This window comes from Cyprinus carpio, chromosome A15, assembly GCF_018340385.1.
Source record: "Cyprinus carpio isolate SPL01 chromosome A15, ASM1834038v1, whole genome shotgun sequence".
NCBI lineage: Eukaryota > Metazoa > Chordata > Actinopteri > Cypriniformes > Cyprinidae > Cyprinus > Cyprinus carpio.
Window position 1 is genome coordinate 1,550,441 of NC_056586.1, and position 26,399 is coordinate 1,576,839.

Sequence of the window (26,399 nt, forward strand, 5' to 3'; positions counted from 1 at the left end):
TGTTTTTTTGTGCTATAGCTACAATATATACCCCATGACTTTTGTGCTCCAGGTCGGCACAAATACACATTACCTGCAGATACAGCAACACACACACACCAACATATTTCCCCTCAGCAATAATTGTGCAATTCTGTAATAAATTTGTTAATAACCTACTATAGTCGGCTTAATAATGCTAATTATCGTACAGTCCAAACCATATTCAGCAGTTCTCCATATAATCCATATTACCCAGTTAACAACTACAGTGGCCTACGTTATTAACATCAAGCATGGTTGCAAAATTACTTGTTAATTAATATACTCTTAACATACTTTAAAAGATATATTATCCACTATACCCCGCCCTCCAAAACAATCTAGCCTTTACACCTAGACACACATATATATATATATATATATATTATATATAATATATTTTTATATATATATATCTTATATATATTCTATATATATATGATCTATCCAGGTGACCACCACAAACTGCATTGTATGTTAAAACCCCTTTTGAACCACGGTTCCCCCATTTTTAGCTAAATCTAGGTGTATTATGTGGCTTTTGGTGGTCTAGCAGCGAGAAAATAAAAAGACAAATAAAAACCTTATGATCCATCTTTTCTTCATTCAAATTATTCTGCAGATTCTGTGAGGTGTATGTACACTTAACGACAGCAAAGGTAAACACCTGAACATTTTTTGCTAAGATCCTGGGCACAGGAACTTTTTAAGCACGGATGCCAAATTTTTCTACTGCCCCCAAATGATGTTGAACGAGTGGAAGCATTTGAACCCATTACTGAATTTTCAATCACCCAATCCACTGTCGCTGGGGAGAAACTTGCATCACTGTAAATGTGCATTTCACTCGTTTGTTTTTGTTTTTTTGAGAGAGATAAGTAAAAATAATTTTCTAACACGTGCTGATGATAATTCAGTTTGTGTGCATTTTTTGGTTTAATGTTTAATAATGCTGAACAAGACAGCAGGGTCATATTTAAGCTGATCAGAGACCTACAACCACAACTGCTGAAATCACACACACATGCGGGAGTCAACTAGTGTGTTCTCATCTCTCTCGCTGTTTTAGGCATCGTATGAAAACGGGGTTTGCAACCCCGGGGGGGGCTGTCAATATGTCCCCCGTGTCCCCTGTGTTTCTTGGTTGACTTCAAATTTCCTGGTAGTGCAGTTTTTGGTCGTGCTATTCTGTCGTCGTTCCTACTAGCAGCAGAAGTGTGATGTGGTGTGTCCTGTGTTGTGTGGTGTGATGTGGTGTTGTGTGTGTGTGTGGATGATGAGTGCGTGGTGACTAGATGATGTTATCGCCATGTGGTCCCTTTACTATGTTTCTTGTAACGAACTGACAGCTGGCTCACCACACCACACACCCACACACATGGGGATCACACTTTAAATAGTATAGCAGACTGTCCACATCTGGCTGCACAACGAACGCTCACAAAGGGCAGCATTCAGAGCTCAAACGATGAAACCACCTCTGACCATTTAGACAGATCGGCACACGTAATGGACTGGCTGGAAACCGTACGGTCAGGCATGGTTCTTTTATAATAAGATTTATTTAGTTTAGGTTTAGACTATTTTCCATCCTCTCTCCTGATCCGTAGAATTATCTGCTGCTGTGTCCCTTTAAAACCTCTTCAACATACACGTGTCTATTCTTCTTCAATCTCCTAAGGTACTGTGATCGGGTGTGGTGTTGTGTGTTTCTGTTGTATGTCTCTCTCACTCTTGAGCAGATCTTGGGTCAGTTGCAGCGTTTGTCTGGTCAATGAGCACTAAGCTACAGTTTACACATGACCACATTTTCAAGCGTTGCACCATTAAATGAAGTTGAAATCTTACCCTATGCATCAACTAGATATTTATGGAAGCCTCCGATCAGAAATAATGGTTGACATAAAATGACAAACAGACTGAATTATACCAATGAGCACGTTTTACACATTTCAGTGCTTTAGAGTCATTTTAAACCTTTCCAAATGCAAGTGGCAAGACAGTTTTTCAAAAAGGCACAGAACCACTGACAAGACTTCTGTCTTAATCACATAGCTGCTTATTATTAGTCTTTCTTTTTTTGGGCTATTTTAAAATGGTATCAATTATAATTAAAATAATTATATTAGGTTAGTCTAGACGTTTCGACAAAGAGTGTTTTACACCCTTTAATGTAGTGTTTGCACTTAAGTTTCTGCTAATAACCTTTGAGCCACGTGTCTAATAAGTGTTAAGTGTTGGGAATTTCTGCCCATTTTGAACTACATCCAAACAAGCTCCTACTAGGGCATTAATATAATTATATAATATAATATAATAGAATAGAATAAAATAATATACTATAATATAATATAATATAATATAAGAAAATATAGGGATGCACGGATATTATCGGAATGTTTATCTGAAATAAGTTGTCTTTTTTTTTTTGTGTTTTTGTATTTTGGTTGGAGTTGTGTTTTCATTTTAAATTTAGACTGAATTTTTTAGTTTGTAATGTCGGCGGCGCCCGATCAATGGCTCCAAAGGCCAATACCGGCATCAGCCCAAGATGAAAAATTATGCCCATAAGACGAATAGCTCCAATGCTGCAACCGGGATGTGATCGCGATAACGAATCAAGCAGTGTGGTCATTCTAGAAGGAAACCTTTTTCCTGAATGATGATTAGATTTCACTATTTTGAGCATTTAATCTGACAATGTGTGTAAATCATATATATTAAATATTTAGAAAGATTTATTCATTAATGGTAATGTGTTTTCGTTTTTTCAAACAGATTATAAAAACTTGAATTGAATGTGTTCTGATTTATTTTATGATTTTTTTGGATTATTTTGGTTTAATTGCATATATACAGATTTATTCAATAAAATAAAATGTCAAGGATTGCTTTATAGTTTGCTTTATAGTTGTTTTAAAATTTACTCTCACTATAAAAGAACTCACTGTTTAAATTCTCAAAAGAAAAGTTCTGTTACGAAAAAATAACCAAAATGAAAAATTTGTTTATATAATCTCTGTAACAGGTTAGACTTGGTGTTGTTTCCCAAACAAATATATCGGTATCGGCCAAAATGAGTTGAAAAAATTATCGCATACCGGATATAGGACAAAAATCCAATATTGTGCATATATAATATGATATAATATGATATAAAATAATATAATAATATTTCCAGTTAAAGCCTTTGTCCTTTTAGTGGCAACAAAATGGAATTATGTATGTATGTTATCTGGTATGTATGTAGGTAGTTTGACAATTATATTATTAGGGTTTCAAGCTATTTGAAATACAATGGCATACTGTGTACTGTACAGTACTGTATGCTGACTACTATTTTTATTAAATTTAGGATGTGAAGCAGAACAGTAGTGTTTTAAATTGCAGCAGGTTGTGTGTTTTTACAGGCGATTCACTGTCTAGTTCTCATGCCTGATCACATGCAATTCAAATCAAATACAACTATAGTCAAGAAACAGATGTTGAAAATATGTCATTTTCGGTTCATGTCATCACACCAGAAATGGAAGTTCAGGTCAAACCACATTGCATTGTGGGATACAGTACCCATCGCAGGGTGTTCAGATCTATTAAATGGACTGACCACACCAAACAAATGATGAGCAGAGAGTGAGGATAAAAGTTGTACCTGCAGCCTGAAGCACCATCTTGGAGACGAGCTTTGGCCTGTTCTGCAGGAGTCTGGAACCACAGAGAAGGACATTAGAAAACCATCTAAACACTGGATTAAGAGGAAATAAAATAATAGAGACGAGACTCCAACCTTAATAGAGAAATGCTACACAAGGGCTGGCTGTTTTTTCTGATTTCAGTAATTCATTTCCATTGTCTTGCCATGATTTATTTATTATTTTTTAAATTAGAGATTAATTGTGTTTATAAATAAAAGCAAGCATTGTAATAAGACATGCTGATAATATGCCAATGATAAAAGTTAAGAGGAAAAAATGATTCGAGCGCATGACGTGCGAGGCACTCTATGAAGGAGTGTAACGTAGAGCATATCGCTGGTCCTGAGCGGCTAATCACACAGAACGCATTTCTGTGACCAAAAACACAGAACGCACTAGTGGAATGGGAAGAAACGCAAGGTTATAAGACGCGAACTGAACTTCTTTTAACTTTTAACATCATGTTTTAGAATGCTGTTTCATGAGCAAAATGCTGCAAAAGATGCAAGACTTGAGCGCAATGGTCAAACATGTCCGTCAAGCGCATTTACATCAGAGCAGTGGAATGAAAAACCTGTAAAGAACCACAACTGCATGTTTGACATTTTATGTTTGCATGATGATGACCGACTGAAAGCTGCTGCTATTTTCTTTGATTAAAAAAACAAAACAAAAAACATTTACTGTAAATAATAACCAGCTGCTGCTATTATACTTAGTCATTTTGAATTTGAATTGAAATACCTCTAAAGTGAAACTGACATGTACACACACAGTAGTGAACACACATCTCAGTCGTGTTATTGAAAGTGTAAGGAGAGCACTGATCATTCACTCCCCCACCTACAACCCCTGTCGGACCTGAGACTCGAACCCACGACCTTTGGGTTACAAGTCTGAGTCTCTAACCATTAGGCCATGACTGAATGTCTACATTTTGGCTAGGAAATATTTAGCATTTTTTTCTTAAGTTATATAATTTCTGACGAGTTTGTAAAAAACTTTCTTCATTTCATGCATCTTTTATGCAAAGTCTTAAAAATATTTGTTTATGTTTTGAAGCGATGCCACAGAAGAACCATTTTTTTTTTTGGTTAACTCAAAGTACTTTCAGTGATCAGTTCTTAAAAGAACCATTTTTTGAGTTTTATTTTAATTAATCCTTTCAAGACGTTTTTCCATTATAAAGAAACTTCTGAGTATTGGAACGTTTCCATGGATGTTTAAGATTCTTCATGGGACCATCAATGCCAATAACAGTGAGTGAATTAGTTTTACATTTACACCATGTTGATCGCTTTATGTGTGCTGCAATTGAAACACAATTTTCTTTAGCCAGATTTTTGGCATAAAGAGCATGTTACTTGAATCATGTTGTAGTTAAATTTTTTTAAGCTAAGTAGTTAAAATGTTCAAAAATATAAATCGTTATCTTGAACCGGTTAAACATTCTGAGAGAAAAAAAAAAAAGCTTGCCCAGCCCAACGTTACATAAAAACATTTAACACACAGCTTCAGTGGCAGGGTTAAAAAAAATAATATTCTAGAGGAAATCACATCTTCAGTCATGTACAAAAGACGATTACGAGGGTGTGTGCGCGCGTGTAAACATGTGCACGAGGGCTAAGCGTGTCACAATTTCTAGCGCGGTGGCTCTGGAAGACGCTGGGATATAATTCCAATATCTCCACTATTAGATTCCAGCCTCTTAATTGTCAAGAAAGAAGAATGATGAGGGAGGGAAGTTATAAAGGGCTATAGATTGCTCTCGAACGCAGGAGAGCCCGGTGTGTGTTGGTGTTATGAAGGTGTGTAGGATTACAGAGAAATTAAATGCTAATAGGATGAAATTTAAATGTGGATCCTGCAAGGCTCACCGTAGCTCTTCGGAGAATGTGGGTGTCGCTGACAGCCGTAACGCACATTATTCAGCAGAAATTTTGATTTATCAAACTGTAAAGGTGTCACTTTCTAAAAATGTCATTTTGGGGTGATGACAGGGAAATATAATGACCCGCTTTAATGTAAAACTGTCACTCCACTGTGTCTTAGATGACAAACACATCAAGCTCCGCTCGGAAATCTGCTTGTTTTTGACAGCTCGCCTTCGATAACTTTTACAGAAACACAGGCTGCTCTTCTCTGTGGTCTTTTTGATCGTGCTCCTCTTACGTTTTTTCCTCCTTTATATTGTTATCAGAAGCATATCAGACTGTTTCAGGGCATCAATCAAGCAGACAGAAATAAAGGAAGGATTATTGAATGTTCAGATAAACCCCCTCTCCTCCCATTCAAACCCATCTTCTCTTCTCTCTCCCATTACAATAACATCCAGTCATGCCACAATAACGAGGCAGAAGAACAGACGGATCACACGACTTCAATGGAAGGATAATAGCTGGCAGTGCAATCATCTTAGTTACAGTTTATTATGAAATTTCTACCATTGCATTTGCATTTGTTTAAAGCGACCCTGAGGCAAGTGTCCAGAGATATTACACCACCAAGTGTTTAGACAAGAAAGAAAAAAGGAAAACATACAAAAGGGGGGAAAAAAACGAGCGTCAATATGAAGAAAAATATAATTAGTTTCAAAGGATGACAAATGGGTGGCGGATTAATAATTAGATAAGTTTGTCAAATTATGAGACAGGCCTCATTCTGGCAAACTGAGCAATAAGAGAGAGAGCGAGAGAGAGCTGATAAAATTTGACACAGATATGATACAAATAAGCTACAAAACACTGTTTGACATCCACAGCCCCACTGGATTCAGAAAACTAGCCGATCGTGTCACAACTAACAGAACTGACCGGGTAATGACGGAAGTGGAAGATCTGAATCCTAATAAGGACCGACCTGTAGAAAACAGTTACAGAAACTGCGTAACAGAAAATGGTAAAAGTGGAACCGTGCTGCGGGTCTGCTTAAAAAAAAAAACATCCTCACTAATAGTTAAAAATTAAAGGGGTGTTTACACAACAGCGTTTTCACCTCAAAACCGAAAAGATGTGTATGTTTTGGCCATTCATTTACACTGAACAAAATTATAAACGCAACACTTTTGTTTTTGCCCCCTTTTTTCATGAGCTGAACTCAAAGATCTAAGACTTTTTCTGTTCACAAAAGGCCTTTTTCTCTCAAATATTGTTCACAAATCTGTCTAAATCTGTGTTAGTGAGCACTTCTCCTTTGCCGAGATAATCCATCTAATTAGCTTGTGTGGCATATCAAGATGCTGATTAGACAGCATGATTATTGCACAGGTGTGCCTTAGGCTGACCACAATAAAAGGCCACTCTAAAATGTGCAGTTTTACTGAATTGGAGGGTCCACCATTTGCCTCACGCAGTGCAACACATCTCCTTCACATAGAGTTGATCAGGTTGTTGATTGTGGCCTGTGGAATGTTGGTCCTCTCCTCTTCAATGGTTGTGTGGAGTTGCTGGATATTGGCAGGAACTGGAACATGCAACATGAGGTGATGGTCGTGGATGAATGGTACAACAATGGGCCTCAGGATCTCCTCACGATATCTCAATAAAATGCATCAGTGTTCGTTGTCCATAACATACGCCTGCCCATACCATAACCCCACCGTCACCATGGGTCACTTGATCCACAGCGTTGGCATCAGCAAACCGCTCACCCACACAACGCCATACATGTCTGCCATCTGCCCTGTACAGTGAAAAGAACACCTCTCCAAAGTGCCAGACACCATTGAATGTGAGCATTTGCCCAATCAAGTCTATTACAACGACAAACTGCAGTCAGGTTGAGACCACCATGAGGACGACGAGCATGCAGATGAGCTTCCCTGAGACGGTTTTTGACAGTTTGTGCAGAAATTCTTTGGTTATGCAAACCGATTGTTGCAGCAGCTGTCCGGGTGGCTGGTCTCAGACGATCTTGGAGGTGAAGATGCTGGATGTGGAGGTCCTGGGCTGGTGTGGTGACATGTGGTCTGCGGTTGTGAGGCCGGTTGGATGTACTGCCAAATTCTTTGAAATGCCTTTGGAGACGGCTTATGGTAGAGAAATGAACATTTAATCCACAGGCAACAGCTCTGGTGGACATTCCTGCAGTCAGCATGCCAACTGCACGCTCCCTCAGAACTTGTGACATCTGTGGCATTGTGCTTTGTGATAAAACTGCACATTTTAGAGTGGCCTTTTATTGTGGCCAGCCTAAGGCACACCTGTGCAATAATCATGCTGTCTAATCAGCATCTTGATATGCCACGCCTGTGAGGTGGATGGATTATCTTGGCAAAGGAGAAGTGCTCACTTACACAGATTTGTAAACAATATTTGAGAGATATAGGCCTTTTGTTTACATAGAAAAAAGTGTTAGATCTTTGAGTTCAGCTCATGAAAAATGGGGGCAAAAACAAAAGTGTAAGTGATTGTTTTTTTTTTTTTTTATAATTTTGTTCAGTGTTTTGGGGGGCTTAAAACGGTTTCAAAGTGCACATTTTCGAAAGCAATACAATTGTCATCTCCATGTAAACTACAAAAAACGCAACTTTGTGTGACATCATGCACGTGTATTATGTATTCAGTCTATAGGCATATGTAAGTACATACTTGAAGAATGAGGAAGTGCATATATGTGTAGTGTTTTCTTACAAAGTGACATCGCCAACTACTGGCCTGGCATGAATAATAGTTTTTAGTAGTTTTCACCCATCTGTGAGAACCGGGATCGTTTGACAACATTGTTGTATGTACATGAAACTTTTCAAAAGCATAAAGGAAAAACTTTTCCTTTTTAGTAAAACCACTGTTGTGTACACGAACCCTTAGAGAATCTTTTGCTAACTTTTTTTTAGAGGTGTTTCCCTCACTCCCTGAGCTCCATCCAAAAATTAATCAGTTGGTCATTTTATTGTCATTTCAAATCTTTTTTTTTCCCTGCAACAATAGACCAGACTTTCAATGTGTGGAGAAAAAAAAAAAAAAAAAAAAAAAAAAAAACATTACTTTTTTTATTAGCACATGTTCTGGTATTTCTTTTTGGGGGAAAACTGAGGAGCATAAGCTCAGCTCAATGAGGCCTCCAAAAAAACATTTTGGTGATATTACAGCATTATGAGAGATTTACAAGCAGTTTTTTGTGGGTCCATCATTTTTGACCAGGAACACCACAAGCGTAACGAGGAGGGAAAAAAGTCCCAAAAATGGACAAGAAAAGGGGTAAGTTGTTATACCCTGTGTGAGTAAAGTTTTAGTCCAATAAATGTGCTAACAAAATATACAACCCAGTAGAAAACCATAATGTGAAACCTGTATTTTCAGCATCATTACTCCAGTCTTCAGTGTCACATGATTCTTCAGATATCACTCTAACATACTGATTTGCTGCTCAAAAAACATTTCTGATTATTATCAATGTTGAAAACAGTCATGCTGCACAATATTTTTGTGGAAACCGCTGTTTCAACTGACATTTTTTCAACATTCGTTGATGAATTGAATGTTTTATTAAAGGCCTTTAAATCTCCACTCATAAGGCAACTTGATTTCTGGGCTACAGGGTAAGTGTGTGTGTGTAATAAAGCTGTATGTGTAATAAATGTAGTCAAGGCAGAACTGTTCCAGCAGTCTCTCGCAAACAAAGCTTGGGCAGCACAGATGATGAGTCCAGGTCTGATGGGGTTTAGTGTCCCAGTGAGAGGTCCTGGAGCAGCGTCTATCTCTCATTCACTCACACAGCCGTCCCGCAACAACACTGAGCCAAACCAATTATCTCAATTACCACACCGCAGCTCCACATCAGTGGTCAGCGCTCCTCTCTGCTTCCTACAGTCTACAGCTACACTCATCCTCTGCCTATAACCCATATCAATCCTAGACAGCGCTATATTCACTGCTTCGGTTTATAAAGTCAGATTTGAAGAATTACAGTAGTGTAGTTTAGAGAAAGAAGCAGTGGTGTAGTTTTTAGAAGAGCAGCGGTTGGGAAATGTTAATTTACTGAATTAAACTTTTGCTTTTCATGAACCCAGAGAACGATTACATGCATTTGTTCCCAGTAATCATTGCCATAAATTTTCAGAAAGTCAACAGAGCAATGTTTAGACATGTAACAAGAAGCAATCCTTGAGTAAAAAATAAATAGATAAATAAATAAGCATATGATGAACAAACAGTTGATGGTAGCCATTGACTTCCATAGTACTGTTTTTTCTTTTTTTCATTCTATAGAAGTCAATGGCTGTCTGGCTAACTGTTTGGTAACCAAATATCTTCTTTTGTGTTCAGCAGAAGAAAAGAAAACTCATACAGCTTTGGAACAACTTCAAGATTAGGAAATGTTGACCAAATTTTAATTTTTGGGTGAACTATCCCTTTAAGGAAGGCATAGTGGAAAACAAGCCCATGAAAGTTATCTTCTTTAAATACTTTTAAGAAGAAATTAATACTTTATTTAGCAAGGATGCATTAATCAAAGCGACAGTAAAGGTTTTCTACACTGTTATAACAAATTATGTAAAATAATTGCATTTTTTTGAAACTTTCTTTTCATCAAAAAATGAAGAAAAAAAGGTACATATGATGGTTTCCACAAAAATAGGATGCAGCACAACTATTTTTAATAATCAGAAATGTTTCTTGAGCAGCAAATCAGCATATTACAATGATTTATGAAGGATAATGTGACACTGAAAGCAGTTTTGATCACAGGAATAAATTACATTGTAAATATAATCAAATAGAAAACAGATGTTTGACTGTAATAATATATCACAATATTACTGTTTTTACTGTATTTCTGATTAAATAAATTAATCATCGGTGTGCAATTCTAAAACTTCTGAACAGCAGTATATATTGTATATATATGGCTTATATAGTATATAGCGTTTTATTCCATTACTCATCGCTCATCTCATCTCATCTGACTTCTTCATCCACATTTATAGTCCATTTTTCATTTGTTATTTCCAACCTCTGGCCCATTCCTTAACCTAAAAAAAATAAAAAAATAAAAAATGTAAAAAAATAAAAATAAAAATAAGGACTGCAGCATTACATTACAGGATCCCCCTAGAAAATGCAATATTCCGTTTTTAATATCCAGGTCTATAAGATCAGGGTAGAGATGGGCTCCAGTGCAATATGTTTATTTATATATTTATAACAAATACTGCGTATCAGGAGTTTCTGGGCCGGGCGACTATAAAATATAATGTTGTGTATGGATATCTAGTTTTTTAAATATAATCTCAATATGAAATTGGAGGCCTTTTTACAATGTGCCATACTTCAGGACGGCGCTAACAGCATTTAGGAAAGCAGAGGCTGTTCATCTTTGTGTCTACAGTAGGCACTGCCGCTGCATAATAATAAGCTTTCCTGCCCCAAAATGTTATTTAGCCGCCTGATGCTCATTTCTCAAACTTCACCACTTTTACAATTTTCCCAAACTTTTATTTCCTTGATTATTGCCAACAAGATTTCATTACGTATTTAGAATGTAAACAAGCGTGAGTGATGACAGAGGTTTAACCGCGGCGGTCCTCGCCTTCAACCGCGCAATTCACACAAACCCTCCCTCCCCCTGCGCACGCACACACACACTCACACAGAAGAGTAAGGCCAAAATGGAAGGCAATTGTATTAATAGACTTTTTTGACATGCATGTGTGTGTATTTGTGCATGTGTGTATGTGTTTGTGTGTGTGTGTTCAAGCCAGAGCGGGCTGGGCGTTGGGCTCACACTCAACTCACATAAATCATGTAGAAGAAAAATGAACAAATGTGGCGGCTAACTCATCTCCTCGCCATCCAGAGAAAATGAAATTCACTGGAATACCTATCAAAAACTGCAATCATCAGAAGATAAAAATCGCCTTTGCTCTATCTGCACTTTCCGATTTAATTTCCTTTATGCCCTTGACATTCAGAGATACCATTTAGATAATGCGTATACAGTAAGGGACCAGTGCGCCTGGCGTAATGTGTGTATATTTTATATATATTTTATATATATATATATACACACACACATACATACATACATACATACACATATACATATACCAGGACCTTACGCTAAATCCAACAGCATCATTTGGAAATGGATATGCAATATTTCTTTGTTGTTTTTGTTCTGTTGTGAGATCTATGCAAAGAGGAACGAATCTTAACAGAGAGAGAGATAAAGCGGTGGTATATGAAAGCTGTGCCCGTCCCCTCTATCAGTATGACATGCAATTATGTCTGGGCAGGCGTCAGGTTAAAGGTCAGCCTGACGACTCCATCATTTAGCCGGGCGGCTTATTTCACAAATGCAGGGAGCAGAAAAACCCGTGGCAGACTCGCAGACACCTCCAATCTGATGAAATCATTAGTGTAATAAGCATGTAAATCTGCTTGCAAATTATCCTCGCGCAGCTCCTCGGCTTTCATTTAGCTGACACTCCATGAGGTGTTGTCAGATCACCTCTTTATCCCACAATCAAATTACTGGCAAACACGGCGAGAGGAAGAGAGCCGGAGTGAGGGAGTGAGACGAGGTCCACGGGTGAGCACTGCAGGCCGTGTCCGGACGCTCTATTGATTTCTAAAGACCTGATCTTCCCTCGTTCTGTTAGAGGAAGACAGGTGCTTTTGATGATGTTATGGGATAAATCTATTATTAAGCACTCAAAGATCTGGCGAAGCCAAAACAGAGCCGTTTCTCGCAATCGCTGGTGCTATGAAGCGTAAATAATTCATTACATATAAACAAGGCCTCAAAAGCTAAAACCAATGGGTTTTAACCAAACCAAAATCAGTTTTACATATTAATTCAGCATTTTTAAAGCTGATGGACTGGAGATTAAGACAGAATGACCCAACACAGCACACAGTATTACAGTAAAGAGGGTGGTCACTTTTTTACTGTGATTATTTAGTTGTGAAACTTGCTAGATTCAGGCCTCTATAACGAAGAAAAATTGCACAAGAGAGATCAGTAAAGCAATAAACCAAAAAATACACAGAAAAACAAATAAACACCCTCAATTTTTCCACACAAAGCTAATAAGCATAACCATAAATGTCCCACAAAGAAAAAGTTAAATGAAATTTGCCATCTGATATATGTTCGCCATTCGGCAAAATTAAGATCATCCAAATGTTGTGGAAATACAGTTTGGTTTCAGTAACTGGATATTTTTGGAGCTAATGATAGGGAACGTAAGATTAGAAGTAACTACTTTTAAGATTGTTATGTGCCTCCGTCTAGACTTTGTAAAGTTTGCCATCTTTTAACACTGGTAGATCTGAAGCTTGTAAACGCGGGGCTGTTTATGGCTCATGTCTGCAGGGTAACGTGAATGTATTTCAGGAAGGGATGCAGGGGGTGTAGACTTACTGTTCATCGGCACAAATCTTAATAAAATATTGCAGCACCTGGGGTCTGATGAGCGGATGCAATCTACCAGCTTTTATAAAGTCCGCGGTAAATTCTCAAGTACATTTTTCACAAATTCAAATTTTCAGGAAACATAGATCTAAACCTGGGCAGACTCACGTATCTGTATGTTTTAACTGGAAAAAAACAACACTCTCATCGCATTTACTGTACAAATAAAATCCCAAAACAAAAACTGTTAATTTCAAAATCTCAAAAACAAACTCACTAGTTATAAATTATATATTATATAAATTATATTCAGTGGTGTAAATGCCATTTTTACATATTTTCACCCTTTGTACTACATACATACATACATATATATATATATATATACACACACACACACAAATATATATCTCTGTCATGACAACTCTCAGTGGGATTGGCATGGTAATGTACATGACGATGTTAATGTATTTGGTCTTGGCAGAATACACTGCTGCGGCAGGGCAAGTACAGAGACACGCTACTGCCAGTACATCCACAATATGCTGTTGATAACATACATGAAATAACCCCCCACAAAGCAGGAGACACGTTACACAAAACAATACAAGCCAATATATGCATGCCGCTGAATAAGGATAAACTGCTGCATCAGTGGACATGTATGTATCCGCACACATGAAGATGAACAGATAAAGGAAATACAAGACATCCCCCACAAAGCAAATCTAGCGCCAAGACATTTGTACTGCTGCTGTACGAAGAGCCATGTGAACCGCCTGTATGACTATCTATGTGTGCCTGGGCTACAACGCCGACCGGCTTAATGCTAGTGACCTAGGACTATGTGAGCCTTGGCTACCACGCCGACTGGCTTAACACTAGTGATCTAGGACTATGTGAGCCTTGGCTACCACGCCGACTGGCTTAACACTAGTGATCTAGGACTATGTGAGCCTTGGCTACCACGCTGACCGCCTTAACGCTAGTGGCCTATGGTTATGTGTGCCTGGGTTACCACACTGACCGGCTTAACACTAGTGACCTAGGACTATGTGAGCCTGGGCTACCACATCGACTGGCTTAACAATAGTGGCCTATGACTATGTGAGCCTGGGCTACCATGCTGACTGTCTTAACACTAATGGCCTATGACTATGTGAGCCTTGGCTCCCCCCACGCCGACTGGCTTAACAATAGTGGCCTACGACTATGTGAGCCTGGGCCACCACACCAACTATGGCAAGCCTTTTAACATTTAAAAACTTTGTTTTGACTATCCATAAATATAATTTTGGATAGTCACAATTGTAATTCCAGATATCTATATTGCAATTATGACTCGTCGTAATTGGAATTAAGATATCTACAATGTGATTATGACTAGTCATAATATGCATTGAAGATATTTACAATGTCATTTTGACTAGTCATAATACACATTCCAGATATCTACAATGCTATTACAACTAGTCATAATCTTCCATTGAAAAATATTTTCGGGTATCTTCAATTGAGTTTTGACTAGTCGTAATTCCAATTCAAGATATCTTTATATATGATTTGCCTAGTCAAAATTCTAATTAGAGACATCTCAAATTACAATTTGACTAGTGATAATTCAATCAGAGATATCTTCAAATGAGTTTTGACTAGTCGTAATCCCAATTCAAGATATCTTTAAATACGATTTGACTAGTCAAAATACAATTTAAAATATCTTTAATTCCAAATTTTTAAAGATATCCAAAATACATTTGTATATATCTGCAATTCATTTATGACTAATCAAATTACAGTTGTAGATATCTTGAACTGGAATTATGACTAGGCAAATCATATTCATAGATACCATGAATCGGAATTAGGACTAGGCAAATCATATTTAAAGATATCTTGAATTGGAATTATGACTATTCAAAACCCATTTAAAGATATCTGCAATTTAATTATGGATATCCCAGTCAGATTTTTGACTAGGAAGAACTTGATTTAGAGATATCTGCATTTAGCTTTGTGACTAGGCGTAATTGCAATGTAGATATCTGGAATTAACAATTTGACTAGACAAAATACGTTTATAGATATCTACAATGTGCATGCAAATACACCTTTGTTGAGCACCACCTTAAATATTTTATTTAACCAATCCTGGCCTGGAAACTGTTGTCATTCGCAAATTTGTCTAAGAGTTGTATAATAAAGGTCCTGCGTCTTTGGGTGATTTAAAACTGTTTTATACAGAAGTAAATCAAAAGTATGGAAATAAAAATGTAGCTGGAGCATTGTGTAAAAGTGGTAGTCTATACAGAGAGGACTTAAATAGGCTTTTGTCCTATTTTATATCGTAATGCTGAGACGTGTTTGCTGTGGATTAAATTTTGTTAGCCTTTATTTACAAACGAACACATGCATAAGCCTCAGGTCAGCCGTTGCAACATTTGATATAATGTTAAAAGAATCTGTGTCTATTTACACTAAGTGCAAGCCTGCCTTGTTGTCAGCGATTACTTACACTATCGCCCACCAACATGTCACTCCAACCGGCCTAACACTAGTGGCTTACGACTATGTGAGCCTTGGCTACCACGCCGAACGACTTAACTGTAGTGGCCTATGACTATGTGAGCCTTGGCTACCACGTCGCCTGGCTTAACAATAGTGGCTTACGACTATGTGAGCCTTGGCTACCACGCCGACCGTCTTAACACTACTGGCCTACGACTATGTGAGTCTTGGCTACCACGCCGACCGTCTTAACACTACTGGCCTACGACTATGTGAGTCTTGGCTACCACGCCGAACGACTTAACAGTAGTGGCCTATGACTATGTGAGCCTTGGCTACCACGTCGACTGGCTTAACACAAGTGGTCAATGACTATGTGAGCCTTGGCTACCACGCCAACCGGCTTAACACTAATTAGACACGCACTATGTGTAATGTTAATTAACAAAAATGGATATACGCTGCAATCTGACATAAGACCCCAGCAGACACTTAGTTTAAAATAGTTTACAGTTGCTTTTTTGTATTTAATTAGGCAGACCATGCAAATATACACAGCGATATGGATTAAAAGAGCATTCACTTACCTTAGATGTTGATTTAGGATGCTCTGAAATGCGCTGCAGACCGCTACAGCAAATAAAAGCCAGGTATTTGAATATTGAGCAGCAAGCTCATTGGCGACCAATACAGAAGAAAAACCAATCAGATGCCATGTTACAATGATGTCGCCAGGTCTGATTGAGCTAGATCTACTGGATTGCGTCATCTAGATTTTCATGCCAGAACTTTGTGTGTGTGTGTGTACACACACACACACACACACAACAGTTCTTTCTGTTTCTCAAATCTGATTGGCTGAGAGGTATTCTACTATCTATTTCTAGTTGCAAATGTGAGAGAAGTGCTCACAGTGTGTTTGTGAGAGAACACATGCCTGTAAATAGTCATTTAACCCTACTGTTGAGAGAACTAAAAAAAAAGGTTGAAGTCTCTGAGGGCAGAATGACCTTTGCTTGTGTCTGTTCATGTGTCTGTACTCTCCAGGCTCGGCACATCGGTTTTGGTCATGTAGAGAGCCTCTTTTCAAACAGACATATTGATTGCAGAGTGTTATGCATGTAATCTTCTTTTCAATAATTCACTGTGCTTTTATACAGCTGTAGATCAATGCATGCACTCATAAACTCTCCTCCCCTTTCACTCTCTCCTCTGTCAAATCTCTCCTTCCATCAGCCCTGCTCAATCTGCCCTTTCATCCTCTGTTCCCTCTATATCTGTCCATCTCTCTATCCTAATGAAGACGAGTTAATAGCACATTAACCTGCGACACACAATCAAAATCAATAAAAATGGTTCATTCTCTAGAAATGGTGATATGACTAACAGGATACTGAACGGAAAGCTTAATGAAATAGGCCCATGAATAGTGAAGGAAACTCAAAGTCTAATTCTAGTCTGCAAGTAATCATTATGAACAATTTGCAAATAATATTTTGATACTTTTTTATTTTGATACATACTTGTATGTATTGTCACGGTTTCAGTTCAGTTTGGACTTGGTTTTCATTGGTTAACTATGGTTACTGATTTGATTTGCTATCACGTTCAGCTGTATCACCTTGTTAGCCCTGTGTTTAATGCCACGTTCCAGGCAACACGTAACCCATGTTTTTCCAACCTTCTACCCGTGAAAGTGCACCGGAACGGCAGTCAAACTCGTGACTTCCCACCAGTGAACTCGTACTAGATCGATGTACTCCCAGTTCCGAGCTCTGGCGTCACATAGCCCGCGAAACAACAATGGCAGCCCCTACGGATAATATTGCCTACGTATGTGGTGTTTATGCAAGTGGGTACACGGTGAGAAATAGACTTTAGGACAATATAACGTTGTAATAAAATTAATAATCTAGCTACAATTCCTTGCGCTCAGGCAGTTTGGCGTGACTTGCCTGGAAGGCTACAAAGTCGTGAGTCGTGGTTTGAAGTCGTGATTTACAGGCTCAAAAACCTGCCTGGAACGCAGCAAAAGCTCCTGTGTTTTCAGTTCTAGTTGTCTGGTCTCGTCTATGTTACATCTGTGTTATGCTGAAACTACCCTGTGTTTGAACTGCTGGTGTGTGTGTTAGATTAAAGATTTTTTGAACCTTAATCTTAACAATTGTTCGTTTATATATAGCGAATTCTGACTGAAGACCAGACCCAAAAAATCATTACTAGTGGTGAAAAGTTTGCGGTTTCCTTTTGTGTGTGTTGTTTGGAGTTTTATTTTATTTTTTTTATTTTTTGGCCACTATGGACATCCCTGCCATAAGACTGTTGTTCCCTTGAGGAACACAAGTAAGAGTTACTAAACCTCTCAAATTTAATATTGTACCCGGTAGGGCTGGGGTTTGACACAAATTTCACAATTCAATTCAATTATCCTTCACAAGCTTGAAATTGAATTCGATTAGATTCTGACTATATTCAATTTGATCCACTATAGATTATTTTGGTTAGATAACAGTTACAGGACATGGCAAATTTTCTCAAGGAAAAAAAAAAATCTCTCAACTATTGCTGTAAATATACCTGAGAGTCAATAATATGGAAGGTAGAAATTTGCAAAATGCAGCTCTCTGGAGTTAATTTTTCTAGCTGACTAATGAGTTCATGGTCAGCCAGAACCCACCGCAGACAGAGAGCCCAAGCCGGCTGTGATGTGTGAGCCAGCGCATGAAGGAGTGACTAAACGAAACATTGTCCCTGAGCCTAGGGGTGGGCGATCTTGAAGACAACTCTGATCTACTTTTCAAATGAACCGTAGAGATTGTGATCTTTAATGTCCTCATAATAATGCAAAAACTACCATAGCAATGACTACCTATTAGATGACTGTGGCTGGTCAAATTACATCACGTGTCTCTATCATGTGTTTTTCATGCGTAGTGACGTACTTAAAAAAAAAACAACTCAACGTGAGATAGCAGTAGTACTGTGATGAATCAAATTTTAGTTTCAGTTTCGATTTGTGCCGCAAGCGGTTTTAAAAATCAACGTTAACATCCAAATCATTCCAATCACGCAATGTGACCGTCGTAAAATGCAGTCAACTGTCAAATGGTTTATTTTAAAAAGAGAGCTAAACATGAACATGCAAAATATATGTGGAGTTTCAGGCACATGCATAAATGGTCAAATATACACACAAATATAATATGTCAAAATGTCTGTCTTGGCAAGTATTTAAATAGACAGTCAGTTTTTTGTCTTAAGTGAATATAAACAACTGGAAAAGAAATCGAATGTGTTGGAGTATATTAGATCCGTGTGTTCGGTCTTAAAGAGACAGCCGCCTAATAAACCTACTGCTGTCTGTGTCATTAATGTTAATCAACACAACAAAATACAGAGACAATCACTCACTGCTCTTCAATGAATCACTTTATGAAGAATCAGTGTGTATTTGATTCATACAGTGATGCAGTGTTTTAAAGTTTAAATCGGGCTTTAATGTCCATTTTGGCTGTTTAATGCAATACTGTTTTAAATAGTTCAAACAGGTAAGTCATAGGCTTGTTCCACTCTCATTCTCAATAGTACATCTCAAAATTGGAAAGATCGTGATTTTGTATGATAAGATCATAATATGATATTTTGGGATGATTGCCCCACCCTTACCTGAGCCTCACAAGTCTGCCCAGGTGTGTGAGCCGGCAACACCATCCATTTTCGGGGGAGTCAAAGTTGAGTACGAGGGTATTGAAAGGAGCCCCTCCCACACTCCTGCCATTGAGGGTGAGTTTCTGATGACCTTAATGAATGACTGTTTTGATTTCTGGAGAGGTTGACTGCCTGTCCTCCCTGATCCCACCCGAATTAGACTCTATGGGCCCTATCATACAACCGGCACAATGCGGCGCAGGTGTTTTTGCTAGTTTCAGGCCAACGCAGTTATCATTTTCTCGTCCTGTGCTGCGTTGTTTAAATAGCAAATGCATTTGCGCCTATTTGTGCGCCCAACGGCGTGCTGGTCTAAAAAGAGATGTGTTCAGGCACATTGTTGGCGTGTTGCTATTTTGAGGAACTAAAAAATAGACTGAACCACAGACCAACTCAAACCTGGTCTAAAGTGTAAAATCAATGGAGCAATATTTTTTTATTTAAAGAGTGCATTAGTAAAAAATGCGCCTCTGGGCGGGTCCACAACGCCACGTTTACTTTGCTTATTACACACAGGGATGCGCAGCAGCACACAAACATTTTAAAATATGAAACAATAAAATAATAAAATGTAAAAGATTATTGTGTAGGCTACATGAATATAAAATGTGCACCTGTGCTGTGCACTTTACACCATGCGCTTAGATCGTTAAAATAGGGCCCGAATATCTTCTACATCTCCTAAACTTTCTGAGTGCTCACTGATTCCACTCAGTCTCAGTTCTCCGGAGGTCCCGCCTCCTCTCCTAACATCTGCCTGTCCGTCTACCCAGTCAACTCCTCTGTTCCTCAGTTGTCTCCTTTCAGTGGCGTGGATCCACCTCAGACCTTCCATGAGCCAGCTTCTCCACGGCGCGTAGATTCCCTTGCTACACCTCTGGGTGTTGATCCTCTCACTCCTCCTCTGCCTGTTGCCCTGACTCCTATGCTCTCGCTCAAATCCACATCACCATGGCTCCTCACTCCAGCAACGCTGCCGTGGATCGCTGTCCTGGCTGTGGCCTGGATCACCATCTGGCTCCCCCTGCTCCTTGTTTTTCTCTTGGCTCACCCCAGCTCTCAAAAATCACCCACTCAAAAGTCTAGTAGCTTGCATTACCAGATATTGCTATCGGTCCTTTAACATTTCTAGTTGTCAAACACTAAATGTTTCGCTACTTACATCTTACCGTGCTTTCTTATAACATTAAATTTGCTGCTTTATGCTGGAATGCACACTCTGCTTCTGTGAACAGTAAACCCCGCCTACATTGATTTGATTGGCCATCTCAATCATTTTGACATTAACGAGTACGGTTAGACCGCTGAGGCAGACCAGGCTGAAAATCAAACTATTTAACCTAAGTCTCATCCTAACAACAAACCGTGCACTGCGTAATGGAGTGCAGCTGATCAGTGCAAGTATTTCAAATATCAGGGGCCAATTTGGCCATTTCTAATTATTGGGGGGGACTTGTCCCCCTCAGTGTCTATGGTGTTTACGGACCTGGTTTACATTATTCAGCTGAACCAACTGAATTTTTCATCGTAGCAAGTGAACATACAATTTAAAGTTTGACAGTGAACTGTTGAGTGGACAACAATTTTTACCCAAAAAATTAAACTCAAAGTCCTAAATCTGGTTGCCTCAACTTCTGATTTGTTATAACCACTAATGTGAGGGATTCTTAGCAAGAGAGGTCTTGAGAATGAAAGAGCAGGAATATGTGATAAAGATTTGATTTGAGAATATAAGCATGATAATTGATAAGGATTAAGGTCAGGTGTGTCAAGTGACCCTTAAAGGGCCAGACCTGCGTTTAATATTCAGGGTGTGGAGCTCAGGGAGGTGAGTGTACATTCAGAGAGTCAGGACCCCGCTGTGACCTCTCTCCATTATTCATCCCACAGAAAAAAAGCAGAAATGGAAACTCTGTTCCACCCAGGAGGAGAAAAGCAGCCCTTTAACTCCAGTGCATGGCACTTTGACCCTGGATTAGAAAGGCTGCAGAAAACCCAGGAAATGTTGGACGTTACATTTTTAAACACTCCCTAGGGCTCATTTTAAGGGCCAACAGCGCACCCTACATTCAGAGAGACGGAGACAGGACGGTAGAAGAGGGAAGACACTGTGATCTCACCAGATGTGTTCAGAAGTAACTTGTGCTTGACATGAGTCTGTGAACCGTACGGTGAGTGTACGTTCAACTGGAAACTGACCAGCTTGAGGATACAGATCAAAACAACACACACTGCACTGCTGAATCTGTGTGTGAATCACCCTACTGACTCAAAAAACATTTACAAACACACACTTCATCCTTACAGAATAGTGTTAACACCACACCTTTTAGTCAAAAAAGACAAAAGCAAAATAAAAATAAAAATAAAAACCGGAAAGGGACAAATGAAAGAGTGACTATTATGAAAACCAAAGCAATCATGTGAGAGACCTCTGAGTCTGTCTGACAGCTCAAGCTATTCAAAGGCAATTGCTGAACATTCATTCTGGATGCAGATATCAAAGATTGAGAAAACACTGAAGGGGGAAAGAAGCAGAACTTACCAGATGTTCTAATCCAGCTTTGATGTTTCCTGTTTCCCTGCAACACAAGAACAAATTTGCTCCACTGTAAATAACACAAAGACAGCAAGCGTCTCGTCACCCTGAGCTCCAGCTCATTCCTCCTCCTCTCGTGGATCGCCCATAATCACTGTAGTTTTAATTGATTTACTGTATTTATCCATACATGCTCACTGGGTTCCATGAGGGCAAGAGATTTCAAAAGGGCTTTTAGTCTCTTTTCAAACAATGCCACATTACAAGAGAAAAGAGTTAGAGAGGAAATCAGAATTGCAACCGGTTAAAGACAGCTGGACTTCATGGGAATAATGGTGCACACAGATGCTGTGTGGGTGTGTTTGCGTTAAATAACCTTTCACTGCGTCTCATTAATTCATTGATACACATGTTCAAAGTACGGAACTTTGATAATACTTTGCAGTATTCATACAGAGTCTGATGTGTTTCAATAATTGTCAAAATGTTTGAAAAAGAAGAATCTGATATGAATACACACACGTGTGTGTGTGGATTTTTTTTTTTTTTTTTTACTTTTTGAAGTTGTAAAGGAAATAAAGGTTATTAGAGTATGTTTGACAAGAAAATGCTATTTCAGACTTTCTACTCAAGGAATCACAGGAATAAATTACATTTTAAAATATATTACAATAGAACATAGTTATTAAAAATTGTAGTTATACACTGCCTTGACAAAAAAAAAATTGCCATCTCGATTTAAATAAGCAAATATGTAAAATTGTAGGACTGAATCATCATTGCAGTGATTGATATGTTTCAGGCATGTTTGGCAATCCAAGATGGCACCACATGTGGCTGCCTCGGTGTGGAGCTCTCCAGTTGTTTTTATGTTTTTGTTCGTTTTTCCTGTCTGTTTTTTTTTTTTCAAATACTAAGCTTTACCGGGGATGAACTGCTGAACATTCGGCAGTACGCACCATTACACGGCACACACACAAAGTCAGTTCACTGATGATTCAGTGATTTCATCATCCAGTTCAGATGATGCACATCCTCCAACATGGTTGTTTGAGAAATGAAAAGCTACTCAAGATTTATGCCAAGATTTATATTAGGTTTTAATAAATGACATTTAGTATTGTAAACATACAAAATACAGTAACACTTTATTTTACAGAGAAGTGTAAAGCGAATGGACAAAAAAGGACTAAAGGCCTCTAAACTAAAGCAAACAGAATAGGTGCTACGGACCTTATGAAATGTAACCAGGTAATGACAAAAAGATACAAAGATGATACTGTGGCAAACTGTGTGTGTGTGTGTGTGTGTGTGTGTGTGTGTGTGTGTGTGTGTGTGTGTGTATATGTATGTGTTTGTTTTGACAAAGAAGTGTGGTTAGGAAACCTGATGTTAACTAGCCTGTGGCAGCTCAGAAATGACTCCAGTAATCAGGGACACAAAAGCCCACAAGAACAAACCCATCAATCCATCCATTCATCCATCCATGCATCTCTCCCTCTCCAGCAACCATCCACTATTAAAATTCTCTCACTTCCAAATGGGGACCACTTCCATCTCAACAAGGACAGACCAGCACAAGATAAATATTTGAATGTTAAACTCAAATGGGGCAGTATGGGGTTAGAGCACTGGCTCAAAAAAAGTTACGGTGGTGACGAAGAGCTGTAATCCTTTAATGAAGAATAATTAGAGGTAAACCGTTCCTCACGAAGGAAACAATCTCTCTTCTCTTTCCTTTCCCCTCATCGCACTAATTCTGTTTTCTTTTTATAATCACTTATTCAATTTCACAAACGCTTATTATATTTGCACCCTCCCTCCGTCATTTAGCGACTTCACCAGTCTATGGCTAAATTACTGTATTCTTCTAATTGTCTCTCTTTGGCACATGTCTGTGCTAAAAAGAAACAAAGAAACAAACAAAAAAAAACCCATCTTATTCAATTAGAAGCTTCAAACCAAATCCCAGCACTGCTGAGTGCAGACACAGGAAGACATTATCGGCAAATGAACATAAATTTTTATTGAACTGGTACATCTTCACCTTTTCATTTTTTTAGCTTCATCTTCCTATTTTTTTTATCTGTCCATTTCCTGCAGGTCTGCAGGGAGCACAGATTTTCATCCCTCTCGTTCCTCCCTGAACATGCTTGCATCGATTCTTGAATTACAGTGCAATATTAAATAATTAATATACTTGCCATGATTGATGTTTTGCCTTAGCCCAATATTACATTATCAATCAAACTCGGTTTAATGTAATAATATTGAAAATGTGTCAGGGGTTGTTTGGCTGTTTTACAATTTGCGCGAGAGAGATGCATGTCGTGAAGCGTTTTTTATTGTTTTAATGGACAGTGGAGGAAGATGAAACAAGATCAGTGTTGACCTTGAGCTACGAATCCTACGGATCATCTTATAATGACCTCATTCAGCATAAACCAACTCCAGCCAAAACACTGCTCAAGAACGTCACTTCTGTGTCAGACATGTTACTGTATGTGTAATTATTTTAGCAAAAATCAACACATTATACACTCAGAAAGCTGTCACATGGGGTGGTACCCTTTCAAAAGATACTAAAATGTACCATTTGAATACTAGTACAGTATATACACTTTATTGTACTAATATGCACCCATTAGGATATAAATAAGGTACAAGGTTTTTTTCCTCCATTTGTATCACCTGATGTGCCACTGCTGAAATGCATTCAGTCATTTATCGATATGACTGCATTGACTGACACCATCGGATGAGAACAAAAACTTGAACTGAATTAAGCTGGATGATGGCACTGCTGTTTTCTGTAGAGCTGCTTTAGAGCTGAATCGTGTCCTGAAACACTGACACTGTTATTGAACTGAACTGAATCAGCATCGAACTGACTCGAGCTGAATAACAGCATTGCTGTCTATTGTAGAGCTGCCTTTAGCTGATCGAATAACTTCACACTTTTACTGATCTGACCTAACTTCAGCTAAATAATGACACGACTGTCTTTTAGAGCTGCTTTACAGCAGAATCTGAACTGTCTCCATAGTTGAGCTTCCATAATTAGCGGCCAAGTACCGAAGGTGCGTAGGCACCTATTGTATCCATTGGCATTCCTATTATTATTATTTTGAGGTTTTATATGTATATATATATATATATATATATATATGTATATATATATATATATATATATATATATATATATACTATATTTTATATATATACTATACTATATAATACTATGCTATAATTTTATATATACTATATATATAACTATATTTTAGTTTGAGGGAAAGTTATGAAATTTAGCACAAAGATAGATGACAGTATCAATATTAACCATACACTCTTAAAAATAAAGGTGCATCAATAGGTTCTTCGAGCGATGCCATAGAAGCATTCAGTCAAAGGTTCTTTAAAGAACCATCTCTTTCTTGCGTTTTTGTAATCTGAAGAACCTTCTTTCGCCATAAAGATGTTCAGATGTTTAAGGTTCTTTATGGAACCATTTAGACAAAAAGTTTATTTTATGGCATCGTGAAGCACCTTTATTTTTAAGAGTGTAGCAAGTTTGGAGTCTCTAACTCAAACACTCTAGTGCCACCAACAGTTCAAAGGTGCACTTATGTTTATGCTAATAACATTTAAACCGTAAAATTTAGACTGTAAATATTTTTTTCTTCCGAATCCTAGGCAGAGTCAAATAGACATGAAAATTTTAAATTCTACAGGTTAAGATTTTTTGCAATTTTTAATAAATTAAAAAACTTACTGTTTCAAACTCATCCTAGACCGTTTGTCTGATTTTCACTAAAATTAGCTCAGATCATCTTCAGACCATGCTGGAAAAAAATTATGGAATTCAAGTTGATTAGTAAAACCGTTCTCGAATAACATGTGAACGAATTTGACGAAGAGCATGCAAAAATGGATGTGAGGCTATATCTCAACAACGGCTTAGCATATTGAGGCGAAACGTGCTTTGTGTTAAAATAACCATGACCTGAGGCTACCAGCACAGTTTTGGCGTAGCACCACCTAGTGGGCAGGAGATATGAAAAATGGCTATTTTCACTTATAACTTCTGAACGGTTTGGCCAAAAATCACAAAACTTTGTGGTTACTGTTTGATTAACGTGTTTTTAGATTTCAGGAAATGTGAATCACTGAAAGTCATTAATTTGTGAAAATCCTAGCATTTGACCAGCAAATGTGCACAAATAAGATTTGAGACAGCTTTCAGGTGTCTGGACCATTGTGCATGAAGGACTAAAGTTATGATGTGGCCAATGTATGCTTTCATCCTATAGAAACATTACTGTGGATATTCTACTAAACTTCCCTTTCTGTGTTCAACGAGAAAAAGAGAGAGAGAGAGAGAATACAGATTTAGAATGACACCAAGGTGAGTAAATGAGAGCTCTTCCAAATTATCCAAATTCAAACGGAAACAGAATTTAAACAGTAAATGGAGTTCAAACAACTTCACCTTCAAAAACTGAAAAACCCGACATAAAAGGGAAAGAGAGAGAGAACCTCAAACACAAAGAGAGCTAATAAAGAAGAAATCG

The 26,399-nt window shown here is 38.1% G+C and overlaps 1 protein-coding gene across 1 annotated transcript in view; it reads right to left on the bottom strand.

Moving 5' to 3' along the window:
• Positions 1 to 3,555: 3,555 nt before the first annotated feature.
• Positions 3,556 to 26,399, bottom strand: part of LOC122147623 (serine/Arginine-related protein 53-like) — an 84,711-nt gene continuing 61,867 nt past the window's right edge. Inside the window, exons 5-6 of the mRNA XM_042770713.1 lie at positions 21,835 to 21,871; positions 3,556 to 3,726 (exon numbers count right to left, since the gene is read on the bottom strand). Of these exons, the coding sequence (XP_042626647.1) occupies positions 3,556 to 3,726; positions 21,835 to 21,871 (208 nt within the window). The remainder of the gene's footprint in view (positions 3,727 to 21,834; positions 21,872 to 26,399) is intronic.